Genomic DNA, 27,424 nt, shown 5'->3' with positions numbered 1-27,424 from the left:
AGGCAGAGAGAAACCAGAAGACAATCTCAGAGTAGAAAAAGATACTAAGAAGTAGAACCAAGAGATCAAAAGGTCTTTCCATGAACAGTTTACTAGAACCTGGACAAACTTCCAATAAAAACTATCCTAGACTTAGTTGCTTTGTAGCTTCAATGTTTTCCCCCAAACACTGGCAAGTACAGTCGGCCCTCCATATTTGCTGCGGGTTTCACACCCATGGGTTCACCAACCTCAGGTCAAAAATACTGGTAAAAAAACATTCCAGAAAGTTCCAAGAAGCAAAGCTTGAATTTGCTGCACGTGCACAACCTTTTACCCAGCATTTGCATGGTGTTAGGTATTCTAAGTAATCTAGAGATGATTTAAAGTACATGGGACGATGTGCACAATTTATATGCAAATACTATACCACTTTATACAAGGGACTTCAGCATCCCGGCCTTCTAGTATCCAAGGGGGGTCCTGGAACCAATCCCTAACAGGTACTGAAGGATAACTGTACATCTCCCAAGGCTGGAGGAACTGGCTTTATTTACGAAAGGCTGAGGAAGTGGGGTCTGTTGCAGGACTTTAGAATGACTATGCGGAAAGACAGTAATTGCTTCCTCATATCCTCTCTCCCCTCACACTTTTGGTAACAGTGCCCCAAGTTTTAGCGAGGCATCTGGCCTCAGAGATACAAACAGCTGGACGCGGTCATCTGACTGAGTTCTGGAAGTGGGATGGGAGCAGAAGTGAGGTGGGCAACTTCTAGTTCTCAGGCTTGAAAAGGAAGCTGCTCGTCTCCCACTTCCTCACCGTCCCCTGGGCTGGGGGCGCTCAGCGAGCTGTGGTCGTGCACATAAGGGCACGGTCCTGGGATAAGGCAGAACAAGACAGAAGCTGGTGCCTAGCCATATTTGCCTGGTTTGCCTACCAGTTCTGATACCTCCTGAAAGAGAAATAAACATTCTATCTTCCTGATGCTGCTGTTTGATTCTAGTAAAGACAGCTAAATTAATACAGACCTAAAGTTTTTTTAAAAACATCCCTGGAAGAGAAAAAAGGAGCAATTTATTAATTTTATGAGTGGCCTTGGGAAGTTACTCCTACCTAGAAGCAGAGTCCAGCCACTACTGCAAGTTTCTGCTAGCAGACAGGCTGCGTGGCAGACAGGAGAGGACGCCCCGGGGCGGGACCCCACAGTACCTCTTTGACAGCTGACCCACACACGGCGCCCGGCCCCATCTCCGTGCTCACGTAGAGTAAGGCGTACAGATAGCCTGCCCGGCCCTGAAGCAGCTCGTCGGGAAGGTCTGAATCTCGGCAGACGATGGCTCTCTGGAGCTGCAAAAGTCTACCCAACAAGAAACATCCTGCTTTCCCAGAGAGAGAATGTCTAACATACCTCTTCCTGAAACTGCAAGGAACCCTGTCACTTTAGGAACCATCTGTTACTATTTTTAATTTAAAACTAATTTTTAAAAATACCAAAAAAGAGGGAAAACAACGAAAACTTCCCCACTACAAAACCAAACAAAAACTTCTCTCTCAGATATCATCAACACGAATGATAAAACACCTTGCTGTTCAAAAGTTCTACATTTATATCTAAAATGTATAGGATATATGCACATAAGAGAAGATACTCTAAACCATATACGAGAAGATACTCAATTCTGTAATCCAGAATTACAAGAAAGTGATTTCAAATTTTAACAAAAATGTTACTAAAATGTAGCCAATACTTGAAAATTAGCTTGAGTCACCCCATCTTTAACAAACATTAACCGACCAGCACCTGCCAGACACTCCACCAGACCATGGCCAAGAGCTCTGATTTCTGCTGCTTCAAAAGAGAATATAAACCAAAAGGTACCATAAAAGCTTACATTCTCTAATTGTTTCCTAACAATTGAACCTAAAAATAACAGTTATTATAGAGAATCTAAGGCATATAAGGTAATTTTCATGCATTGAAGGCAACCAAAAATTATTTAGGTAAAAACATGTTTATTCCTCCCTCAAATTAAGGCAAACGCATGCTTGGATAGAAAGGTAGCATACAATCCCACCATTACGCTCAAGATTAAACTACAAACTCTTGGCTTATTGGAGAGAACTGTCTGCAAGAGCAGGTGAATTAAAAGATAAATTCTTTTTCGTTTTTTGAGTTTCTTTCTACATCAAGACTGAGAATTTGGAGAAAATACTTCCAGTTGTAAAAACTCACTTTGTGATGCATTCCTGGGATTCGTAATCACTTCTGAGTTTATGATATACCACAGCTCCGACGGCCAAGGGCCCAGCATCTCCACAGAGGAAAGTGACCCTCCGGCCATTCAGATTCCGAAGTGTTCTCTTTACGTAATCCAGGGATCTGAGCAGATAGGTCTGGTCGCATGTGACCCGATACAACTGCAGGTACAAAAGGGCTATGCCTGGAACAATCACCACCACCCCCCCGCAAAAGAAAAGCATTATTGTCTTTCCTTTTTACTGTCAGGACATTATTTCATGATTACGTGAACAACCTACATAAAGCCTACGTTTCTGAAGGAGTAACATCAAACAAATTACACGATATGTTTCTTAAAAATGGGGAAAAAAAAGAACCCAGTGTAGAAAAAATTGCAAGCAAGTGAAAATGTTGCTAACTGTTCTGACACAATGATTCACTACCTCCTAGATAAGGGAAATACAAGACTTCCCACTCATTCCCCTTTAATTTTCATTCATTTCCAGGTTGTACTTATTCTCCTTTGTATTATAAGCTAATCTGGATCCTTTTCTTCTTACTTCTCATATAATAATGTCCTCCTATCTTATGCCAAATTACATGATTGCTCTTCTGAGTTTTATACCATCTTCTTTCTAATTTATTTATTTCTCACAATTTTTCAATTTTCTTTAGTGACCAACCAACCAGTGAGTCAACTCACCGTTTATAGAACAGCTACATGACACAGAGTAAGGTAGTGAATTCCAAAGACATACCTATCCAAACTTCCGACTTTAGATTAAAGAACAGAGCTGGTTACTCAAGGGAACCAGAGAGGGGTCTTTTTCTGAAAATCTATGGAGGATGACCTATATGACTTCTAAAAGAAGCATGCTATTATTCCTGGGCTCAAGAAGTCAATGTGACAGATAAGTAATAAAGGAATCTGTATAAATATATACCTAATAAAGTATACTGTAGGAAAAAATACTTAAAGAAATGATATGATGGTGAAAAGGCAAAAAAATCTATTAATGTTTGAATTGAGGTTCTCTAATATTCTGTTCTTTGTCTGATATCCTACTCTCACTTTTAATATTTTTCATTTTGCTTTTCAAATTTCTCTAAATAGGTAGCTTCTTCTTTAATTCTCCTATTCAGGGTATCCTACTTGCCTTTCAAAATAATTCTTAACACCTACATATATTTTTTGAGAAGTCCTTTTGTCATTATCCATTTTTTCTTTTAAAGACATTAAGTCAAACAGATATAAAAGTAGCATATTTGTAAGCCCTGAAAAAAATCCTTCCATATGAATTGCTTATGACCTCCTTGAGTGTCTTCTGTATTCAAATAATTGAAATGATAAACATATAGAAAACAAGTTAGAAGTTAAATACCTACAAATTTCAAACATAATAATCACTATAAAAGGTTTACAAGTACTTCATGATTGACTCAGAAACCCCTAAAAATAGGATGATGATCTGGTCAACCTGTGAACCTAAAAACCTATGGTTATACACATTCAAAGCTTAAGTATTTTAAAGTAAATGATGATGGATAAAGTATAAAAAAAAAAAAGTCATCATGACATTCTGCCCCTGAATACTTCAGTATGAAAATCTAAAATATATGAACCTTTTCTTACAAGCCAAAACAGCATCATAACTATCAAAATTAATACTTAGTGAGACTGAGCTGTGTTTTTTCTTTTTGGTAGATCTTTGTATCAGTTTTGGTACCGGTATTAACCTTGCTTCATAAAACAATGGGACGTATTCCTTATTTTCCTATTCTCTAAAACACTGTAAGAGGAGCACTGAGATTTCCTGTTCTTTAAAAAAAATTGTCTCTTTTTATTAGTTTATTGTTTCTTTTTCCCATTTTATTGAGGTATAATTGACAAAACTGTATATATTAAAGTGTACAACAGGATGATTTGACATACAATGTGGAAATATTACCACAATCAGGTTAACACATCGATCACACAGTTATCATTTTGTGTGTGTGTGTGTGTGTGTGTGTGTGTGTATAAGAATGCTTAAAATCTACTCTCTTAGCAGATTACAAGTAAACAAGTATACAATACACTGTGTGTATGTATAAAAATGCTTAAAATCTACTCTCTTAGCAGATCACAAGTAAACAAATTACAAGTATACAATATAGTCCCAGGTTGTACATCAGATCTATAGAACTGGTATATCTTATAACTGAAGGCTTATGCCCTTTGACCACCATTTCCCCAACCACACAACCCCTGGTAATCACCATTCTATTGTTTCCATGAGTTTGACATTTTGTTTGTTTGTTTTAGAATTAATATGTATGTGAGATCATACAGTTTGTGCCCTTCTCTGTCAGGCTTTTCATTTAGCATAATACCCCCTAGGACCATCCATATTGTCAAAAATGACAGGATTTCACTTTTTCTTGTGGCTGAACATTCCATTCATAGACAGCATAACATTCCATTAGATATAGTTAGAGAGATCAATCAATCGATCACGACTTCTTTATCCATTCAAGGATGGATGGATATTAGTTGCTCCCATATCTTGGCTATTGTTAGTAATGCTGCTATAAACATGGGGGTGCAGATGTCTCTGAGATACTGACTTCCCCAGAAGTGAGACTGCTGGATTATATGGTTCTATTTTTAGTTTTCTGAGGAACCTCCATACTGTTTTGCATAGTGGCTGCACCAATTTATGTTCCCACCATATACTAGGGTCCCCTCTTCTCCACACCCTCACCAACACTTGTTCTCTCGTCTTTTTGACAAAAGCCTTCCTAATAGGTGTGAGGTGACATCTGCGGTTTTGATTTCCACTTTGCTGATAACTAGTGACGTTGAACACTTTTTCATATATGTGCCAGCCATATGTATGTCTTCTTTGGAAAAATGTCCACTCAGGTCCTTTGCCCATATTTTAATTGATTATTTATTTTTTGCTATTGTGTTATGTAAGTTCCCAATATACTTTGGCTACTAACCTCTTAGCAGATATATGGCTTGCAAACATTTTCTCCTGTTCTATAAAGCTTCCTTTTCATTTCAACTGTTTCCCTTGCAGTGCAGAAACTTTTTAGCTTGACCTACTCCTGCTTGCTTATTTTTTTATTTTATTGCCTGTGCCGTTGGTGTCATATCCAAAAAGTCATTGCGAAGACCCAAGGAGTTTTCCTTTGTTTTCTTCTAGGAGCTTCATGGTTTCAGGCCTTACATATTTAAGTCTTTAATCCATTTTGAGTTAATTTTTGAGAGTGGTGTAAGATAGGGATCCAGTTTGATTCTTTTGCACGTGGCAATCTAGTTTTCACCATTTATTGAAGAGGCAATTTTCCCCACTGTGTGTTCTTGGTTTCTTTGTCAAGAATTAATGAACCATTTATGCATGGATTTCCTCCTGGGCTCTCTACTCTGTTCCATTGGTCTCTGTGTCTGTTTTTATGCCAGTGACATATTGCTTTGATTACTATACCTTTATAATATACTTTAAAATCAGGAAGTGTAATGCCACCAGCTTTATTCTTCTTTCTCAAGATTGCTTTGGCTATTCTCGGTCTTTTGTAATTCTATATGAATTGTAGGACTGATTTCCAATTCCTCTGAAAAATACCATTAGAATTTTGATAAAGACCGTATTAAATCTATAGATCACTTTGGGTACTATGGATATCTTAACAACATTAATGCTTCCAATCCAAGAACAAAGAATATTTTTCCATTTATTTGCAGCTGCTTCAATTCCTTTCATCAATGTGTTATAATTTTCAGTATACAGGTCTTTTACCTCTTTGATTAAATGTATTCCTAAGTATTGTTCTTTCACGCTATTGTAAACAGAATTGTTTTCTTAGTTTCTCTCTTCAATAGTTTGTTGTTAATGTACAGAAAACTGATTTTTGTATATTGATTTTATATACTGCAACTTTGTTGAATTTATCAGTTCTAACAAATTTTTTTGGTGGATCTTCAGGGTTCTTTACATATAAGATTATGTCATCTGCAAGCAGAAGCAATTTTACTTCTTCTGATTTGGATGCTATCTATCTATTTATTTATTTGGGGGCAGGCCTTAATTGCTCCCCCCTAGAATTTTCAGTACTATGTTAAATGGAAGTGGCAAGATTGAGCGTCCTTGTCTTGTTCTAGATCTTAGAGGAAACACTGAGCATTGTTAGCTGAGTACGAGTATCCTTGAGTATGACGATAGCTGTGGGCTTATCATATATTGCTTTTGTGATGTTGAGGTACATTCTTTCTGTACCAAATTTGAGAGTTTTTATTATGAAAGTATGTTGAGTATTATCAAATGCTTTTTCTGAATCTATTGAGATGATCATGATTTTTATCCTCCATTCTGTAAATGTTGTGTATCATATTTATTGACTTGTGTATGTTGAAACATCCTAGCGTCCCTGGGATAAAACCCACTGATCATGCGTATTCTTTTAATGTGCTCTTGAATTGTGTTTGTTAGTATTTTGTTGAGGATTTTTGTATCTGTGGTTCATCAGAGATACTGACCTTTAGTTTTCTTCTTTCCTTCAGCTTTTTTGGAACAGTGTGAGAGGGACTGGTATTAATTCTTTAAATGTCTGACAGAATTCACCAGTAAAATCATCAGGTCCTAGGCTTTTGTTGGGAGGCTTTTGATTACTGATTCCATCTCTTTACTCATTATTGGTCTGTTTAGATTTTCTGTTTCTTTATGATTTGGTTTTGGTAGGCTGTATGTTTCTAGGAGCTGATCCATTTCTTCTGGGTTATCCAATTTGCTGGCTTATAATTGTTCACTGTAGTGTTTTATGATCCTTCGTATTTCTGTGGTATCAAGTATAATGTCTTCTCTTTTACTTCAGATTTTATTTACTTGGATCTTCTCTCTCGTTTTCTCAGCTAGGCTTGATAAATTGCCTATTTTGTTTATTTACTGAAAAACCAACTCTTAGTTTCACTGATCTTTTCCACTGCTTTCTGGTTTCTATTTCACTTATTTCTGTTCTGATCTTTCTTATCTCCTTTCTGCTATCTTTGGGTTTAGTTTGTTCTTGTTTTTCTAGTTCCCTGAGGTGTAAAGTTAGGTTCTTTGAGACCTTTCTTTTCTCTTAATGTAGTTGCTTACTGCAAGGTACTTCCCTCTTAGAACTGCTTCTGCTACATCCTGTTAAGTTTTAATATGCTGTGCTCTCATTGTCATTTGTTTCAAGATATGTTTTGCTATTCCTTTGATTATTCTTTGACCCACTGGTTGTTCAGGAGCTTTCTGTTTTAATATCCACATAGTTATGAATTTTCCAGTTTTCCTACTATTACTGATTTCTAGTTTCTTACCACTGTGGCTGGAAAAGATACTTGATATAACTTCTATCTTCTTAAATTCGTTGAGACTTGTTCTGAGTTGTAACACATGATCATCTTGAGGAACGTTCTGTATGCACTTGAGAAGAATGTGTTCTGCTGCTACTGAATGCAATATTCTGTATACGTCTGTTAGATCCATTTGGTCTAACGCATAGCTCAATTCTAACGTTTCCTATTGATAATGCAGATGACCTGTCTGATGTTGGAAGAGGGATCTTGAAATCCCCTATTACTGTTGCATTGTTGTATATTTTCCCCTTCAGAACTGTTAGTATTCGCTATATTTTTAGGTGTGTATATATTTACAACAGTTATATTCTCTTGATGAACTGACTCCTTTATCATTGTATAATGACCTTCTTTGCTTCTTGTTAAAGTTTTGGAAGTTAAAGTCTATTTGTTCTGACATAAGTATACCTACTCCTGCTCTACTTTGGTTTCTAGTTGCATGGAATATAATTTCCCATCTCTTCACTTTCAGCCTATGTTCATAAAGCTGATATGAGTCTCTTGTAAGCAGCACACAGTTTTTCTTATCCATTCAACCACTCTGTCTTTGATTTGAGAATTTAAGCCATTTAGATTTAAAGTACTTACGGATAATGTAAGGACTTACGAATGCTATCTTATTATTTTTCTGGCTGTTCCGTAGTTCCTTTCTTGCTCTCTAGCTGTCTTCTCTTGCAATTTGACGATCTTCTCTATTGGTATGCTTCAATTCCTTTCTTTTTTTTTAACAATTGCTTGTATATCTACTACAGGTTTTTGCTTTGTAGTTACTATGAGATTTACATAAAACATCTTACAACGTTCTATTTTAAGCTAGTACAAAAACTCTCCTCCCCTCTCCCAACATCTTATGTTTCTGACAGCACAAATTTACATATTTTATGTTGTATACCCAGTAAAAAATTATTATTGTAGCTATAGTTAATTTTAATACTTCTGTTAAAACTTTTGTAGTAAAATTAAACACTACATGACCATATTACATTACTATAGTATTTGGATTTGACTACATACTTATAACAGTATGTTTTATATTTTCATGTTACTAATTAGCATCCTTTTGTTTCAGCTTGAAGAACTCATTTCAACATTTCTTGTGAGGCAGGTTTACTTGTGATGAACTCCCTCAGCTTTTGTGTGCTTGTGAAAGTATTTCTCCTTCATTTCTGAAGGACAGTGTGCCAGGTATATAGTATTTTTGGTTGGCATTTTTTTTTAAGTACCTAGAATACATCAATCCACTTTCTCCTCGCCTGTAAAGTCTCTGCTGAGAAATCTTCTGATAGCTTTCTTGGGGTTCCTTTGTACGTAAGTAGATTTTTATTTCCTGCTTTGGAAATTCTCCGTCTTTGGTTTTAGACAGTTTTATTATAACGTGTCTCAGTAAAGTCCTCTTTGGGATGAGTCTGTATGGGAAATTATGGACATCATTAACTCTCTCCCCAGATTTGGACAATTGTCAGCCATTATTTCTTTAAATAAACTTTCTGCCCCTTTCTCCCTGTTTTTCCTTCTGTGACGCCTATAATGCATTAATTGCTTTACTTGATTATGTCCCTTAATTCATGTAGGCTTTCGTTACTTTTATTCATTCTTTTTACATTTTTCTGCTGACTGGTTAATTACAAATGACCTGCCTTCAAGTTCACAGATTTCTTTTCTTGTTGATTCATTCTGCTGCTGCTCTCTACTGCACTTTGCATGTCATGCATTTAGCTTCTTCAGCTCTATACTTCGCTCTTGGTTCTCTCTCTTAAACTTGTTTTGTTTATGTATGGTTTTCCTGACTTCATTAATACGTCCCCTGCACTGGGAGGCGGATTCTTAACGAGTGGACCACCAGGGAAGTCCTCTAATTTGAATTCTTTATCAGGCACACCATAAACCTCCATTTCTTTGGGGGTGGTTACTGGCAAATTATTTTATTATAAAATTATCAATTATTAGTGCTGTTATATTTCCTTGATCTTTCATTTTCCTTGAAGTCTTGTGTTGCTGTCTTAGCATTTGAAGACACAGTCACCTCCTCCAGTCTTTACTGACAGCCTTCAGGGATGAAATGTCTTCTGTCAGCCTTATTACAGATTCTCAGGCTTTCTCAGGCCTTCTCTATGGATATGCCTGCTCCACACTTTTTGTTCCCTGTTAGGGGAGAATTCTTAAGACTGTATGCCTTCTCCTGGTTCCACAAAGCCAGGCTGAGTGCTGACAGTCTCCTGCTTGCTTTCCTAGGGCAGTGAGGGATGCTCAAGTGTCTATGCCTTCTCCCAATTCTGCAGGGTTGGGCCAGCTTTCTGCCCATGCTCGCTAACTGTCCACTAAGGTTTGCACACACTGCCCTCAAGGGCTCACACAGCTATGGGGTGGATCAGTGTGTGGGTGAGGAATGCAGAACGTTGGAGGTAACCACGGGCTAACTGGGGGATCCACTGGTGAGGTGTCCCCAGTGGCACACAGGCAGGCTTCCAGATGGAGTCCTCAAAGTGGCTAGTGGACCTGCATCCCTTGTTGAATTCTGAGCCCTGGTTGCTATGCTCTCAGCCCTTCCTTGCCCCTTGGTCATGAAGATCTCCTCTGTATTCTGAAAGGGATGAGAAAGAAGTGGGTATCCTTTGTAGCTTCCCACATAGCTGGGGAAGCCGGGCACTCATTCACATGTTCTCACTTTCCCCTGTAGGAGAAACCTCAGGCTGAATGTGTCTCTTGGCACTAAGCTGTGCCACCTTGGGGATGGGGTGACACAGGTGAAGTGAAAATTTTCCTCTTACCCTTTTCAATGTGTCCAATCTCAGTTTTTGTTTTGTGTCCCCCCGCCCCCCCCCCAATGGTATTGTGTAACTCCTCCACTGGACTCTTGGATCCCAGAAAGGTACTCTCATCTGTGTATAATTATCAAAATCAGTGTTCTTTGGGGAGAAAGACAGTAGAAAACTCCTATTCCACCATTTTACTGTTGTCACTCCTAAGGATTTCCTGTCCTTTGGTAAAGGTTTGGTATAATTTCCCAGTGAAATTTTTGGGTAAATATTTGACAACATTCTCAAATTTTTATTTGGAATTTTGTCTGTTTACATGTCCTATGTCTTCTAGGGTCAGGTTTGGTAGATTATGTATTCACAGAGAATTATCCATTTCAAGTTACATTGTGAAATAAATTTTTGTGAAGTGAAAAGTAGTCATGTGATTTCTAAAATCTCCTCTATTTATTTATTTATTTGGCTGCGTCGGGTCTTAGTTGCAGCATGTGGGATCTTCATTGTGGCATGCGGAAACTTTCGGTGTGGTGCGCGGGCTTCTAAGTTGTGACGCTAGGGCTCTAGAGCACGTGGGCTCTCTACTTGAGGCATGAGGGCTCCAGAGTGCGCAGGCTCAGCAGTCGTTGTGTGTGGGCTCTCTAGCTGTGGTGCACGAGCTCTAGAGCACACGGGCTCAGGAGTTGCAGCACATGGGCTTAGTTACCCTGCGACACGTGGGATCTTAGTTCCCCAACCTGGGATTGAACCTGTGTCCCCTGCATTGGAAGGCAGATTCTTAACCAATGGACCACCAGGGAAGTCCCTAAAATTTCCTCTGTTTTAAGGCTTCCCGATTTCATTTATGTTTTTGTGCCCTTCTTCCCCATCTGCAAACTTCTGTTCCTAATTAATGTCACTATAAAATTATGCCCATTTCCTCAATCATATCTTGGCTAGCCCTCTAATACAGGAATCAGCAATTTTTTTCCCATAAAGGCCAGATAATCATCTTTAGGTTAGGCTTCAAGGGCCACATTTAGTCTCTGTCAGGTTTTCTTTTATTTCAAAATTCTTAAGAATGTAAATAAAAACGCTTCTTGGTTCAAGGCCTGTGAACAAACAGGCTGTATCCCAGACTTGGCCCATGAGCCACTGTTTGTCAACTACTACACTAGTAGAGTCCTCTGGAATGCTCTTGATAAAAATATTTCCTAGGTTCCTGTTATGCCTTTTGTTATATTTCATATGCCTGGAGGGCAGTAACCTAGCTGGATTTAACATCTTATCTTCATATTTTCATTCCTTGAATATCTTGTAGGATGCCAGTGAACTTCTTTTTTAAAAAATATTTATTTATTTGGCTGTGCCGGGTCTTAGCTGCAGCACATGGGATCATAGTTGCGGCATGCAGGATCTAGTTCCCTGACCAGGGATCGAACCCAGGCCCCCTGTATTGGGAACGTGGATACTTAACCACTGGACCACCAGGGAAGCCCCTGCTGGTGAACTTCTGAATGTGGCCACTTAGAGGTTTGATACCAATGTGATTTTCTCCCTGTTGATATTTCTGTCACATACCTCCCTCCTCAACTACTGACATCCCACACCACAGTGGTACATTTATTACAATTGATGAAATGATACTGACACATCATTTTCACCAAAAGCCCATAGTTTTTATTACGGTACACTCGTGGTGGTGTACATTCTGTGGGTCTGGACAAATGTATAATGAGATGTATCCACTACTGTACAATGATCCAGAGCAGTTTCACTGTCCTGAATATCCTCTGTGCTCATCTGTCCTTCACCCTCTAGCTCACTGAAAACACTAACCATTTTTATTGTCTTCACAGTTATATAGTCTCCAGAATATCATATAGTTGGAATCACATAGTATGTAGCCTTTACAGAATGTCTTCTTTCAATTAGAAATATACAATTTAAAATTTTAATTAATTAATTAATTTTTTGGCTGCGTTGGGTCTTCGTTGCTGTGTGTGGGCTTTCTCTAGTTGCCGTGAGTGGGGGCTACTCTTTGTTGCAGTGCGTGGGCTTCTCATTGTGGTAGCTTCTCTTGCTGTGGAGCATGGGCTCTAGGCACGCAGGCTTCAGTAGTTGTGGCACGCAGGCTCAGCAGCTGTGGACCGTGGGCTCTAGAGCACAGGGTCAGTAGTTGTGGCACACAGGCTTAGTTGCTCCGCAGCATGTGGGATCTTCCCGGACCAGGGCTCGAACCCGTGTCCCCTGCACTGGCAGGCGGATTCTTAACCACTGCGCCACCAGGGAAGCTCAGAAATATACATTAACGTTTACTCCATGTCTTTTTGTGGCACACTTCCTTTTAAGTCTGTATAGTGTTTCCTTGTTTGGATGCACCATTTATTTACTCATTCACCCATTGAAGGACATCTTGGTTACTTCAAACTTTTGGCAATTATGAATACAGTTGCTATAAACATTCATGTGCAGGTTTTTTGGTGGGCCTAAGTTTTCAGTTCATTTGGGTAAAAAAGAGCACAATTGCTGGCACATATGGTAAGTGTATGCTTAGTTGTGTTAAAAACTTCTGAACTGTCTTCCAGTGTGTCTATTTTGCATTTCCACCAGCGGTAAACGAGAGTTCTGGTTGTTCCACGTTGTCACCCGCATTCGGTACTGTCAGTGTTTTGAATTTTGGCAATTCTGTAATGACATAAGACGTTGAACACATTCTTATACACTTACTTGCCATCTGTATATCTTTTCTGGTGAGGTGTCTGCTCATGCATTCTGCCTATTCTGTAATAAGGTTGTTCATTTCTTATTGTTGAGTTTTAAGAGTTCTTTGTTTACGCTGGGTAAAAGTCCATTACCAGATATGTCTTTTGCAATTATTTTTTCCTTGTCAGTGGCTTGTCTCATTCTCTTTTGCAGGTAGTTTTGAATTTTAAAGAAGCCCAGATTATCATTTACAGGGATACCTCGTTTCACTGTGCTTCACTTCATTGCACTTCCCAGATGTTGTGTTTTTTGCAAATTGTAGTCTTGTGGCAACTATGAATTGAGCAAGTCTGTCAGAGTCATTTTTCCAATAGGATTTGCTCACTTTGTGTCTCTGTGTCACATTTTGGCAATTCTCACAATATTTCAAACCCTCAACCAGCAAAAGAGACTGACTCACTGAATGCTTAGATGATGGTTAGCATTTTTTAGCAGTATTTTTAAATTAACATATGTACATTGTTCTTGTTGGACATGGTACTACTGCACAATGTACTGTAAACATAACTTCTATATGCACCGAGAAACAAAAAATTCACATGACTCACTTTACTGCGATACTCGCTTTATTGTGGCAGTCTGGAACTGAACCCACAATAGCCCCAAGGTATGCCTATATTTCTTTCACAGATCACATCTTTGGTGTTGTGTCTAAAAAGTCAGTGCCATACCAAAGGCCACCTATGTCTTTTCCTGTGTTATCTTCTAGGACTTTTATAGTCTTGAATTTTATGTTTAGGTCTATGATCCATTTTGAGCTAATTCTTTTGAAAGGTATCTAGATTCATTTGTTGCATGTGGATGCCCAGTTGCTCTAGGACCATTTGTTGAAATGACCATCTTCACTACACTGCATTGCCTTTGCTCCTCTGTCAAATATCAGTAGCTATATTTATGTGGGTCTGTATCTGGGCTCTCTATTCTGTTCTATTCTTTCACCAGTACTACACTGGTTTGGTTATTGTAGCTTATAAGTCTTATAGTCTTATAATAAGTCTTATAAAGTCAGATAGCATCATGTCGCCAACTTTGTTCTTTTCCTTCAATATTGAGTGGGATATTCTGGGTCTCTTTCTTCTCCATACAAACTTTAGAATCAGTTTACTGATATCCACAAAATAACCTGTTGGAATTTTGATTGGCACTGCATTGAATCTATAGATCAAGTTGGGAAGAATTGACATCTTGACAATATTGAGTCTTCCTATCCAAGAATATGGAATATCTCTCTTTAGTTCCCCTTTGATATCTTTCATAAGAGTTTTGTAGTTTACCTCACATAGATTTTGCATATATTTTGTTAGACTTATACCTAAGTATTTTGGGGGGATGCTAATGTAAACAGTACTGTGTTTTCTACTTCAAATTTCACTTATTCATTGCTGGTATATAATGAAGCAACTGACTTTTGTATATTTACCTCATATCCTGCAACCCTGCTATCACTGTTTATTAGTTCCAGGAGATTACTTTTTGTTGATTCTTTCTGATTTTCTACACAGAACAGCATGTGATCTGCAAGGGTAGTTTTATTTCTTCCTTCCCCATCCATACACCTTTTATTTCCTTTTCTTGTCTCATTACATTAGCTAGGACTTCAAATATGATGCTGAGAGCAGTGGTGAGAGGGAACATCCTTACCTTGTTGCTGATCTTAGTAGGAAAGCTCTGACTGTTTTACCATTAAATACAACGTACGCTTTTTTGTGGATGTTCTTAACCAAGTTGAAGATGTTCCCATCTATTCATAGTTTGCTGAGAATTTTTAATCATGAATAGCCACTGGATTTTGTCAAATGCTTTTTCTGCATCTATTTATATGATGTGATTTTTTTCTTGTTTAATCCCACTCCACTTTCAAATATTACTGTACCATGTCATGGCTAGAGCAAAGTATCTTATAATAATAAAATATTCCTAATTCCTTCCTCCTACCTCTTGTATCTTGCTGTCATTCATTTTACTTATACATAACATGTACATATAAACATATATATATGCATACATATAAACATATACTTAACATATGTAATTGAACACATTATTGCTATTTTGAACACACATTTTGATCCATTAGACCATCTGAGAATAAGAAAAATAAAAGTTTTTATTTAGCCTTCACTTATTCATACTCTGAAGTTCTTCCCTTTTTTAACATAGATCCAAGTATCTAACCAATACCATTTTCCTTCTCAGAAGGATTTGGCTTACCATTTCTTGAAAATCAAGTCTAATGGCAACAAATTCCCTTGATTTTTGTTTGAGAAAGCTTTTATTTCTCCTTCACTTTTAAGGATAATTTTGCAGGGTACAAAATTCTAGGATTTAAAATTTTTTTTTAAACTCTCAATACTTTAAGTATTTCACTCCATTCTATCTCGCTTACATTGTTGCTGAACAGAAGTCTGGTGTAATTCTGATCCTTGCTTTTCTATAATAGGGCAGTTTTTTTGTGTTCTTTCAAGATTTAAAAAAAAATTTTTATTATAATATAGGTGATTCACAACGTTGTGTTAGTTTCAGTTGTACAGCAAAGTGAATCAGTTATACATATATCCACTCTTTTTTAGATTCTTCTCCCATATAGGCCATTACAGAGTATTAAGTAGAGTTCCCTGTGCTATGCAATACATCCTTATCAGTTATCTGTTTTATACATAGTAGTGTGTATATGTCAACCCCAATCTCCCAATTTATCCCTCCCTCCCCCCTTTCCCCTCTGGTAACCATAAATTTGTTTTCTACATCTATGATTCTATTTGTTTTCTAAGTAAGTTCATTTGTACCCGTTCTTTTTAGATTCCACATATAAGTAATAAGATATTTGTCTTTCTCTGTCTGAATTACTTCACTCAGTATGACAATCTCTAGGTCCATCCATGTTGCTGCAAAAGGCATTATTTCATTCTTTTTTATGGCTGAGTAATATTCCATCATATATATGTACCACATCCTCTTCATCCATTCCTCTGTCAATGGACACTTAGGTTGCTTCCATGTCCTGTCTATTGTAAATAGTGCTGCAATGAACACTGGGGAGCATGTATCTCTTACAAGATTTTTTATCTTTGGTTTTATGAAGTTTGGATACTATATGCCTAGATGCAGGTTTTTTGTTTTTTTGTTCTTTGTTTTTGGCATTTATCCTCTTTGGTATTCTCTGAGCTTCCTGGACCTGTGGTTTAGTGTATACTAATTTGGAAAAATTCCTGGTCATTATTGCTTCAAATATTGTTTCTGATTCTTTCTGTTTCTTTTCCTTCTGGTATTACCATTTCACAAGTGTTGAACCTTTTGTCGTTGTTCCCTAGTTCTTGGATACTGGTTTTGGGGGGTTTTTTTTCAGCTTTTTTTCAGTTTTAGAAGTTTCTACTGCCATATCCTCAAGCTCAGTGATTCTTTCCCTAGCTGTGTCTCGTCTACTAAATGAGCCCATCAAAGGAATTCTTCGTTTGTTATAGCTTATTTGATTTCTAGCATTTATGTTCAATTCCTTCTTAGGATTTACATCTCTCTGCTTACATCATCCATGGGTTCTTGCGTGTTGTCTACTTTTTTCATTAAATCCTTAGCATATCATCATAGTATTTAAAAATTCCTGGTTTGATAATTCCAACATTCCCGCCATATCTCATTCTGGTTCTGATGTTTGTTTAGTCTCCTCAAACTGGTTTGTTTTTGCCTTTCAGTATGTCTTGTAATTTTTTTATTGAAAGGTGGACATAATGTACTGGGTAAAAGAAACTGCAACAAATAGTCCTCTAGTAATGGAGTGGGGGAGTGGAAGCGTTCTATGGTCCTATGACCAGGTCTCAGTGTTTTGATGAACATGTGCCCCTGGACCATGAACTCCACCAGTGCTTCTGTGTCTTCTTCCCCTTAGGTTGGACAGAATGGCTAGAGGGAGCTGGAGTTGGCTACTACCCTTCCTCCAGGTAGGTTAGTTTCTGATAAAACTCCAGTAGGCGAGGCTCTGGTAAAACAGTTTCTCCTGAAGGCTGGCCTTGTTAAGAACAGAATGCTCTAGCATATTTCAGAATGGTTCCTTTTCCCCTCGCCCAACCAGAGGCATGAGAGGATTTTTCTCCAATATTCACATTGAGGACCTGGGATAACTCCAAAGTTAACCTCACAAAAGTGTGGGTGCCTCCCTATGATTGGGTCCTCCTAGAGTTTTTTAACTCTCATATTTGCCCACACTGAGCTTCTAGCAATTAATCAATTACAGTTTGGGCTCCTGTGGAGATCTCTCCTTGCAGGTCTCTGCTCCAGTAAATTGTGATTTTATGAATCTCCCTGTCTATTGCTATTTTTGGTGTAGCCGTTTGTCATGTAACCCCACTTCTCTGATGGATCTTAGAAAAGTTATTGATTTTTCAGTTAGTTCAGCTTTTAACTTTTTAGGACAAAGTGGTGACTTCTAAACTCCTTACACATCAGACCAGAAACTGGAAGTTTTTCTCCAGTTTGATTTTTTTCCTTTTACGGTATTGCTGTGTTTTCTGTGGTGCCAGTTCTTTCTTCAACTCCTTGCAATTTGGTCCTCATTTCTGAAGTGATTTTGCCTTTTCCTTTAATTTCTTTCCTTAGTTCTGTCAATTCTTATTTCACATCACCTTTCTGTCTTGCCATCTCTTCTCTGAGTTACTTTATTTCTGCATTGTAACTATATTGCATAATTAACTTACAAAATTAATGTTGAAAGTACTGCCCTTTTTCTCCATCTTGTAGTAGAATTTTCCTGGTGTGTTTTCTTCTGCTGACAAAATCTGATTTTCTTTTTCCTAATATTATGTAAATAATTGTAAATTTTTTTTCTTAAATTCAAAACATAGATTTTTCTGGATCAACTATTAACAGGAAGAGGAAAATGGTTAGGGTAGTTGTAATCTGAAAGGCATCCTCTTCTTAGTAAGTGATGAACAGTTTAGTTAATAAATGATGACTTTTGGTAGCCAGATTTCCTTTGAGTCTCATATTCTTTCTTGTTTGAGGAGGGCCCCTATCATTGCTGTTTCTCTCCTTACCTACACCATTAGCCAGTGCCACCAGGAATGCAGCTTCTGCTTTGTAAGTTAATCCCCTCTTTTTCAGAATAGCGCTTTTATAGAAAGTCTAAAATAAAACCTGTTCCCTGTATACCTAAACACCTTTTTTCTCTGCTTTGTCCAGCATTACTTGCCCACTTTGCACTTAGATACGCCCTCAAAAGATCCCCCTCAGGGTGTGTCTCACTCCTTCTGGGAATAATTACTTGTTAATTGGGAAAGTGGGGAATGGAGGGACAGATTTTGCCAGCTCTGGATCCTCTGTCTTTCTTCACTGGCTCTGCCACTGTGACTTTCCATAGTTACTCTGGATGCTATTTGTTTTTCACCCCTTATTATTTGTGTATATTCTCTATCTCACTTTTTGCTAAAGGGATAAATTTGGGGTGCTTCATTTATTCTCATATTGTACAGTTTAAGGAGAAAAGACAGGGAGGTAGGGGTGTAAGTGGATTCCACACAGTTACATGAACCCCAAAGTCCTAAATATTATTTGAAATCATTCAAACCAAATACTTCCATGATGACTCTCTCAGTGATTCCAAAAAATGACAACAACCGGGGATTTTTAAGAAATAGTGATTCTTAGAATCCTCCCCCCAGAGTTCCTGATATAACTGTCCTGGGGTGGAGGCTGATAGTCTTTGTTTATTATAAAGCTCTCTGGATAATTCTGATGCATAGCCAATTTGGGACCTAACAATCATGGAGTTAAAACCCCTTTTCAACAAGAAGAAATGCTTTAAGTAAAAGACTTTATAGGGGGAAAACTGTGCTACTAATAACTGTTTTTTCTTTCAAGATAACCTTATTCTCTGTATTTTACTTCAAGTTAGCCAAAACTATTTACTTTTACATTTAGGGGACTTCCCTGGTGGTCTGGTGGCTAAGACTCTGCGCTCCCAATGCAGGGAGTCCGGGTTCGGCCCCTGGTCAGGGAACTAGATCCCACATGCCACAACTAAGAGTTCACATGCTGCAACTAAAGATCCCGCATGCTGCAACAAAGGTTCCGCGTGCTGCAACTAAGACCCAACACAGCCAAATAAATAAATAAATATTTTTTTAAAATTACATTTAGGATGAGTTTCTTTGGCTCTGTAAGAGAACTAGCTCCATGTCTGTTTGGGTATAAAAGTTTGAAAAAGTCAATTCTAATGTTACTATGTACTACTGTATTGATAACAGGCAAATAATAAATAAAGCATCGCATAAATGAGTACAAATATAAACACAAATAATAAAAAAGATCAGGGCCATCAAGTTTGAGCGTGCACTGCAAAGACAAGTGCCAGCTCTTGGTGACTCCAACATGTACACTTGTGCCCATACTGTTCACTGACTAAACTATAAAAACTTAGCAAGAGGGCTTCCCTGGTGGCGCAGTGGTTGAGGGTCCGCCTGCCGATGCAGGGGACACGGGATCGTGCCCCGGTCCGGGAAGATCCCACATGCCGCGGAGCGGCTGGGCCCGTGAGCCATGGCCGCTGAGCCTGCGCGTCCGGAGCCTGTGCTCCGCGGCGGGGGAGGCCACAACAGTGAGAGGCCCACGTACCGCAAAAAAAATAAAAATAAATTAAAAAAAAAAAAAAAAAAAAAAAAAACTTAGCAAGAAAAGGCTATAACGATAGCAATGCTCATACTGCAGTCTAATCCCTCAGAACAAGGTCTGTCTCATTTCTTTTATATTCCCTAAACAGCTACGACAATATTATGGCTACATGGTAAAATAATAAAAAGAATATAAAGATTAGTTAAGGCAAATTCATTTTGAAATTAAGTTTTTTGATGTGAAATGTATTACTGGTTGCTTGTTTAATTATTATCAGAATCAAAATCAAAATCTTTATGTGTACAAATGATGTAAATGAGTACAAAAAGTAGGTTAAATCATTCATACGTATCAGGCCAGAGAAATCACACAAACATATCTTGTTGCAAAGATCAAAGACCCAAAAGCAAACAAAAAAGCTGATCTTAACACATTTTCAAAAACAGCCATAAATTAGGTCAGATAATTAATGTTACAAAAATATGACATACAAACTCATATGCCATTCAAACTTCAGGCAGAAAGAATTTCTTTAGAAATAAAATTACAAAGCATCTCATCAATGAAGATAGCTCAAGACTTCTTTTAAAAGGTATAAACCTTTGACTTTTAAAAGAAAAAGAATTCAGATCCAAGGCTTACATATCATAATCCAAAAATAAAACATATCAATTACTTATATCCCAGAGGCTTACCTGTCCAACCAGTATAAGCAGAGCAATCATGTGGATCCGCTGTCTTCAGCCCTTCTTCCATTTGCTGTAGAAGATCTTTGATTTTGGTCTGGATCCGCCTTGTGAAATTATTAATAATCTGAGAACCAAAAGAAGACATAAAATTAAATTGTACAAGAACAGGACAATGTTGTAGTAACTACCAGTCTAAGTTGTAAAAACAGACAGAAATTATATTACCTGGCCCATTTCAATGTTTCATTGGTTGGAGGGAGTCTACCTTGGTTTTACAAGGTAAGTTTTAAAATGAGAGAATGCCCTATATGGACTCTAAGTCATAAGTATTGTATAACCACAAAAAAAAAGTTGCAGAAATCAAAGGAAAAAACTAAAAAACAAAAAAAGAGGAAAGAGATGTATCTGACTACACAAACATTTTAACTTCTTTAAGTTAAAAAACATGAGATGGTTTAAAAGTCAATGACAAGGGGAAATATGTGCAATGTAAAATATTATAAATAAAACTATATAACAATACAGAAATACACTTCAAATTATCAATGCACCTTATAAAAAGAAAAAAGTCAAATGACAGGCGTAGGCAAAAATGTTCAATCAATTAGCAATTAATGAAACGCAAGTAAGTACAAATACTATGGTTTACCTATCAGATTAACAAATAATAGAAAAAAATTTTAATGTTAACTCCCAAGGCTGCCAGGAGCTAAGATAACAGGTATTCTTATTCACTGCTGGTGATCTTTCTCAAGGGAAATTTATCAGTATTCTTAAACATGTAGTTGACAGTGTTGTCCAGATTTTTCTGCCTTTGATGATTTTTGAAGACTCCAGTTGTTACATCAATTGCTGAGGTGTATTAAAATCTCCAGTTGTGACTGTGAAATTGTCTGTTTCTCCCTTTAATTCTGCTTTTTTTTCTTTAGTGTACTTGTAGTTCTGTTATTTGGCAAAGACAAACCTAGGAATGCCAGATCTTCCTGACAGATTTTATCATAAAGAAACATCCCTCTGTGGGACTACAGGGAAAATATTTTCATGTTACTGGACAGTTAGGGTTTTCAGGCCAAATTTTACTGAAACTTGGGATTCTGGACTAAAAGCAACCTTAGGAATTAAGTTACAATAGTATACATTGTAAAAGCCCCGGAGAGGTTTTACTTAACCCCGGAGGGCTGTGTGTACATTTCAAAGGGGATGAGAAGCTAGAGCAGGGAAACCCTTCCCAGTCATAGAACTGAAGACAAACGGGCCAGTCTTTTCACAGAGAGTTATTTATATTCCAAAGACTTTGATATTTCCAATGAAACTCTCTCAAAAAGGGAAGGAGAGACAGTTGTCTCCTTCCCTTGTACAAAAAGCAGAGAAAACTTGTTTTTCTTCATTCTTTGCCTACAATACAGACTTTGTGTACGTAGGACATTTGACCTGGCTTTCACTGCCAGAGAGGTAAGACGTGAGACTGAGGGATCCACTCACTGGTCATTTTCTGTCTAGTAAATAAGAAATCTCTGATCCAGAAACCTCTTGTGTACATTCAGGAAAAAATTAATAAGTATAAATATTGAAAACCTAAACCAGGGTAATATCAACATCATGGCAGTACAACACATCCCTTGTTTTTGTTTTCCCCAACGGAAGTGCCTTCGTGTGAGTTGTGGAATGCAGCACCATACACCAAGGGACACACAGCAAAGCTAGCCCACTAGAGAAGTAGGTAATAAGCAGAGAGACTTCAGTACCAGCTGTGAAACCTACAGGAGACTGAATCGGTTCCAGCCCCTCAGCTACAGTCTGGGAGTGCAGGCAGAACAGTGACTCAGGCAGCCACCTTCGGATGAGATAGCCTGTGTGGAAGTCCAGATTTCCCGAGGAGAAGTACCAACACGCCATTGGAGGAAAAAGAAAAAAAGGAGTTTGGGTCCACTCAAGTGGGTAAGAGTAACAGCTTGTCTCTGCCGGCATCACCTAATGTTCAGGTATAGCATATGGCTAAATAGATGGCCCGTTATTTCTCCATCTGGGCAAAGGGAGAGCCACTGAGTGACTGCCTGGTTTCTAAATCTGGGCAGGACTCTGATGAAGAGACCTATTTCTCTCATTTCTCATAATGCATCCAGAGCATTACAGAGGGAGTCCAGGCCTGGGGAGAGGGAGCAAGTCAGAGAGCAGCATATAAGATTCCCAGGGCATTAAAGGAATGTAGCTCCTGCTGGTCCAGGAACATGAAAAATCAAGAAGACATGACATCACCAAAAGATCACAATAATCTTCCAGTGACCAAACGTAAAGACGCGAAAATCTAATATTTACACAACGAAGAATTCAAAATAGCTGTTTTAAGGAAACTCAATGAGCTATAAAACACAGAAAGACAATTCAATGAAATAAAAAAAACAGTATGTGACAAAAATGAGAAATTTAACAAAGAAATAGAAATCACTGAAAAATAAACAAATAGAATTGTGGAGCTTAAGAATTTAATGAATGAAATGAAAAATGCAATAGAGAGCATCAAAAGCTGGCAGATCAAATAGAAGACAGAATCAACGATATAGATAGGAACTTAGAAAGAACCCAGTCTGAAGAGAAAAAAGAAAAAAGAATAAAAAAGAGTGAAGAAAGCCTACATGATCTATGAGACATCCTCAAAAAACCAACAGCCAAATCATTAGAGTTCCAGAAGGAAAAGTGAGGGAGAAAGGGGGCAGAAAACTTATTTAAAGAAATAATGGCTGAGAACTTTCCAAACCTGGGAAGAGATTTGCACATCAAGTTCATGAAGTTAATAAACAGATTACCCCATTACTTCAACCTAAATTGTCCTTCTCCAAAACACACTGTAATAAACCTATCAAAAATCAAACACAAAAAGAGAAACCTAAAGACAGCAAGAGAAAAAGAAGACTGTAACCTACAAAGGAACGTCCAATGGGACATCAGTGAATTTCTCAGCAGAGATCTTACAGGCCAGGAGAAGGTGGGATGATATACTCAAAGTGATGAAACAAAAAATAAAAAAATAAAAAATACTCCATTTGGGGACTCCATGTGGGCACTTCCCTGGCGGTCCAGTGGTTAAGACTCTGCGCTTCCACTGCAGGGGGCACGGGTTCGATCCTTGATCGCGGAACTAAGATCCTGCATGCTGTGCGGCGTGGCCAAAAATTTTAAAAAAACAGAAACAAAACCAAAAAACTCCCTGTGGCAAAGTTATCCTTCCGGAATGAAGGAGAAATAAAGACTTCCCCAGACAAAGGCTGAGGTAATTCATCATCACTAGATCTGTCTAACAAGGTATGCTGAAGGAAGTTCTTCAAGCTGAAATGAGAGGAGGCTAACTAGTAATGTGAAACATAAAAAATACACTGATCAAGATAAATATAAAATCAAATTCAGAACGCTGCAATATGACGGTGTGTTAACACTTAACACTAGTATAAAGATTAGAACTGGAGTATCAAAAGTAACTACAGCTACTATAATTTGCTGACGAACATACAATATGGAAAGAGGCAAACTGTGACATAAAAAACCATAAAAGGTGGAAGAGTAAAAGGGTAGGTGTTTCGTATGAGATTAAAATTAAGCTGTTATCAGAGTAAAATAGACTGTTATAGCTATAAAATGTTTTATGTATCTCATGAAAATCACAGAGCAAAAAATCTGAGGAGACTCCCAAAAGATAAAGACGAGGGAGTCAGAAGCATACAATGGTGGGAAATCACCAATTCACAAAGGAATCCAGCAAGAGTCAAAGAGGAACAAGAAAACTACAAAACAGCCAGAAAGCAATTAAAAAGATGGCACTAGTAAGTCCTTACATATCCATAATCACTATAAATATAAGTAGACTGAACTTCTAATCAAAAGGCAAAGAATGGCTGGATGAATAAAAAACAAGACCCAACTATATGCTGCCTACAAAAGACTCACTTCAGCTTTAAGAACACACATAGCTCAAAGTGAAAGGATGGAAAAAGACATTCCACAAAGTGGAAACCAAAAGAAAGCAGGGGTAGCTGTATTTATACCAGACAAAATGACCTTAAGTAAAAAACAGTCACATGAAACAAAGGTCATTATATAAAGATAAAGGGGTCAACTCCTCTGAAGAAGACATTAACAATCGGAAATACATACGCACTCAACACCAGAGCAACTAAATATATTAAGCAAATAATACCAGAGCTAAAGGGAGAAACAGACAACAATACAACAATAATAGAGGACTTTGATACCACACTGTCAGCAATGGGTAGGTCATCCAGTCAGAAAATCACTAAGGAAACACTGGACTTGAACCATACGTTAGACCAAATGAACCCAACAGACATATATAAGACGTTCAATCCAACAACAGAGTATACATTCTTCTCAAGTACACACAGAATATTCTTAAGGATAGATCATATGACAGGGCACAGAACAGGTCTTAACCAAATTTAGAAGACTGGAATCATACCAAGTATCTTTACTGACACTGGTATAAAAATGGAAATCAACAACAAGAGGAAACTGGAAAATCCACATATATGAGGAAATTGAACAACATACTCCCGGACAACCAATGAGGCAAAGAAATCAAAAGGGAAATCAAACAATATCTTGAAACAAATGAAAACAGAAACACAACATTACCAAAACTATAGGATGCTGCAAAAGCAGTTCTAAGAGGGAAGTTTATAGTGATAAATACCTACAGTAAGGAAAAAGAAAGGTCTTAAAGAAATAAATAACCTAGCTTTATACCTCAAGGAACTAGAAAAAGAATAAACCAAGCTCAAATTAGCAGAAAAAAGGAAATAACAAGGATCACAGCAAAAATACATGAAATAGAAACTAGAGAAATAATAGAAAAGATTAACAAAACTAAGAGCTGCTTTTAATTAGTTAATTTATTTTTAATATTCATTTATTTATTTGGCTGCACCAGGTCTTAGTTGCGGTATGCAGGATCTTCATTGCAGCATACGGGATCTTTAGTTGCGGCATGAGGGCTCTTTTAGTTGCAGCATGCAGGATCTAGTTCCCCGACCAGGAATTGAACCTGGGCCCCTGCATTGGGAGCATGGAGTCTTAACCACTGGACCACCAGGGAAGTCCCTAAGAGCTGTTTTTTAAGAAGCTTTTTTTTAAAAATTGACAAACCCTTTAGCTAAACTAAGAAAAAGAGAACACTCAATAAATAAAAACAGAAACTAAAGAAGAGATATTACAAGTGATACCACAGAAATACAGCTGACCCTTGCACAGCACAGATCTGAAATGCACAAGTCCACTTATATGCAGATACTTTTCAGTAGTAAATACTACAGTGCTACATGGTCCACGGTTGGTTGAATTCAGGGATGTGGAAGACTCGAGAATATGAAGGGCTGACTGTAAGTTATATGCAGATTAACCCATATGCGAACAAAACGGATAACCTAGAAAACATGGATAATTTCCTAGAAACATACAACTAACCAAGGCCAAATCAGAAAGAGTGGCCCAGTGGTGGTCCCTGGTGGTCCAGTGGCTAAGACTCTGTGCTCCCAATGCAGGGGGCCCAGGTTCGATCCCTGGTCGAGGAACTAGATCCCACATTCATGCCGCAACTAGGAGTTCGCATGCTGCAACTAAAGGTCCCACGTGCCGCAACTAAGACCCAGCTCAGCCAAATAAATAAATAAATATCTTTAAAAAGGAATAAATAGAAAGTATGAGTAAACTAATAATGTATAAGGAGACTGAATCAATAATACAAAACCTCCCAAAAAAGAAAACCCCAGACAATATGGTTTCACTGGTGAATTCTATGAAACATTTAAAGAATAATTAGCACCAACCTTTTCCAAACTTTTTCAAAAAATTGAAGAGGGAACACTCCCAAATACAAGACCAGCATTACCCTGATACCAAACCCAGATAAGGACACTATGTGAAACAAAAACTACACACCAATATCCCTGATGAACACGGATGCAAAAATTCTCAACGAGATATTAGCAAAATGAATTCAAAAATACACTAAAAGGATCTTACACCATGATCAAGTGGGAGTTTTCCCTGGGATACAAAGATGGTTCAATATATGCAAATCAATAAGTGTGACACATCACATTAATAGAACAAGAGATAAAAATCATATGATCCCCTCAAAAGATGCAGAAAAAGCATTTGACAAAATACAACATCCTTTCACGATAAAACTCTCAGCAAACTGGGAATAGAAGGAGAACACCTTAACATAACAAAGGCCATATACTTACTATATGGTTATAGCTAACTTCATACTCAATGGTGAAAGGTTGAAAGCTTCTCCCCTACGATCAGGACCAAAACAAGGGTGCCACTCTAAGCACTCTTGTTCAACACAGTACTGGAAATCCTGGCTAGAGCAATCAGGCAAGATAAAGAAATAAAAGGCATCCAAATCGGAAAGGAAAAAGTAAAACCGTTTATATTTACTGATATGATCTTATATACAGAAAACCCTAAAGACTCAACCAAAAAACCGATAGAACTAACCAATAAATTCAGTAAAGTTGCAGGATATAAAATCAATATATAGAAATCAGTTGTTTCTATACACTAACAACAAACTATCCAGAGAAGGAAAGAAAAGTCTCATCACAATAGCATCAAAAACAACAAAATACTTAGGAACACATTTTACCAAAGAGGTGAAAGAGCTGTACTCTGAAAACTGTAAGACTCCGATGAAAGAAAGTGAAGAGATAAACAAATGGAAAGATATCCTGTTTTCATGGGTCAGAAAAATTAACATGTACTGCTGTTATGTGTCAAAGAGGATAGATGTCTGATTCTCCATCCAACTGTTTAATAACTTTTTGACTCCAAGTTAGTAATGTAAGCCTCCTGTGTCTTGACCTTTGGTTTCCACCATTAATCAAAGAGATACAGAATAATTTTCATGAGAAGGAAAAAAACTAGAGTACTACCACTTCATTAACTGGTGTGGCAGAACCCATAAGGTAGTAACTAGCCCACACTTACTGCAGGACACCCTCCTTCCTTATCAGAATCCTGATTAGATTCACAG

General features: G+C 37.7%; 1 protein-coding gene across 1 annotated transcript in view; it reads right to left on the bottom strand.

Annotated features, from left to right (window-relative positions):
- LANCL2 (LanC like glutathione S-transferase 2) overlaps window positions 1–27,424 on the bottom strand; it is a 56,791-nt gene that overhangs the window by 18,410 nt on the left and 10,957 nt on the right. Inside the window, exons 2-4 of the mRNA XM_065883888.1 lie at window positions 20,380–20,497; window positions 2,213–2,420; window positions 1,189–1,336 (exon numbers count right to left, since the gene is read on the bottom strand). Coding sequence (XP_065739960.1) covers window positions 1,189–1,336; window positions 2,213–2,420; window positions 20,380–20,497 — 474 coding nt within the window. The remainder of the gene's footprint in view (window positions 1–1,188; window positions 1,337–2,212; window positions 2,421–20,379; window positions 20,498–27,424) is intronic.

This window comes from Phocoena phocoena, chromosome 9 (genome assembly GCF_963924675.1).
Source record: "Phocoena phocoena chromosome 9, mPhoPho1.1, whole genome shotgun sequence".
NCBI classification, from domain to species: Eukaryota; Metazoa; Chordata; class Mammalia; order Artiodactyla; family Phocoenidae; genus Phocoena; species Phocoena phocoena.
This window is presented reverse-complemented; position numbering and strand designations above follow the sequence as displayed.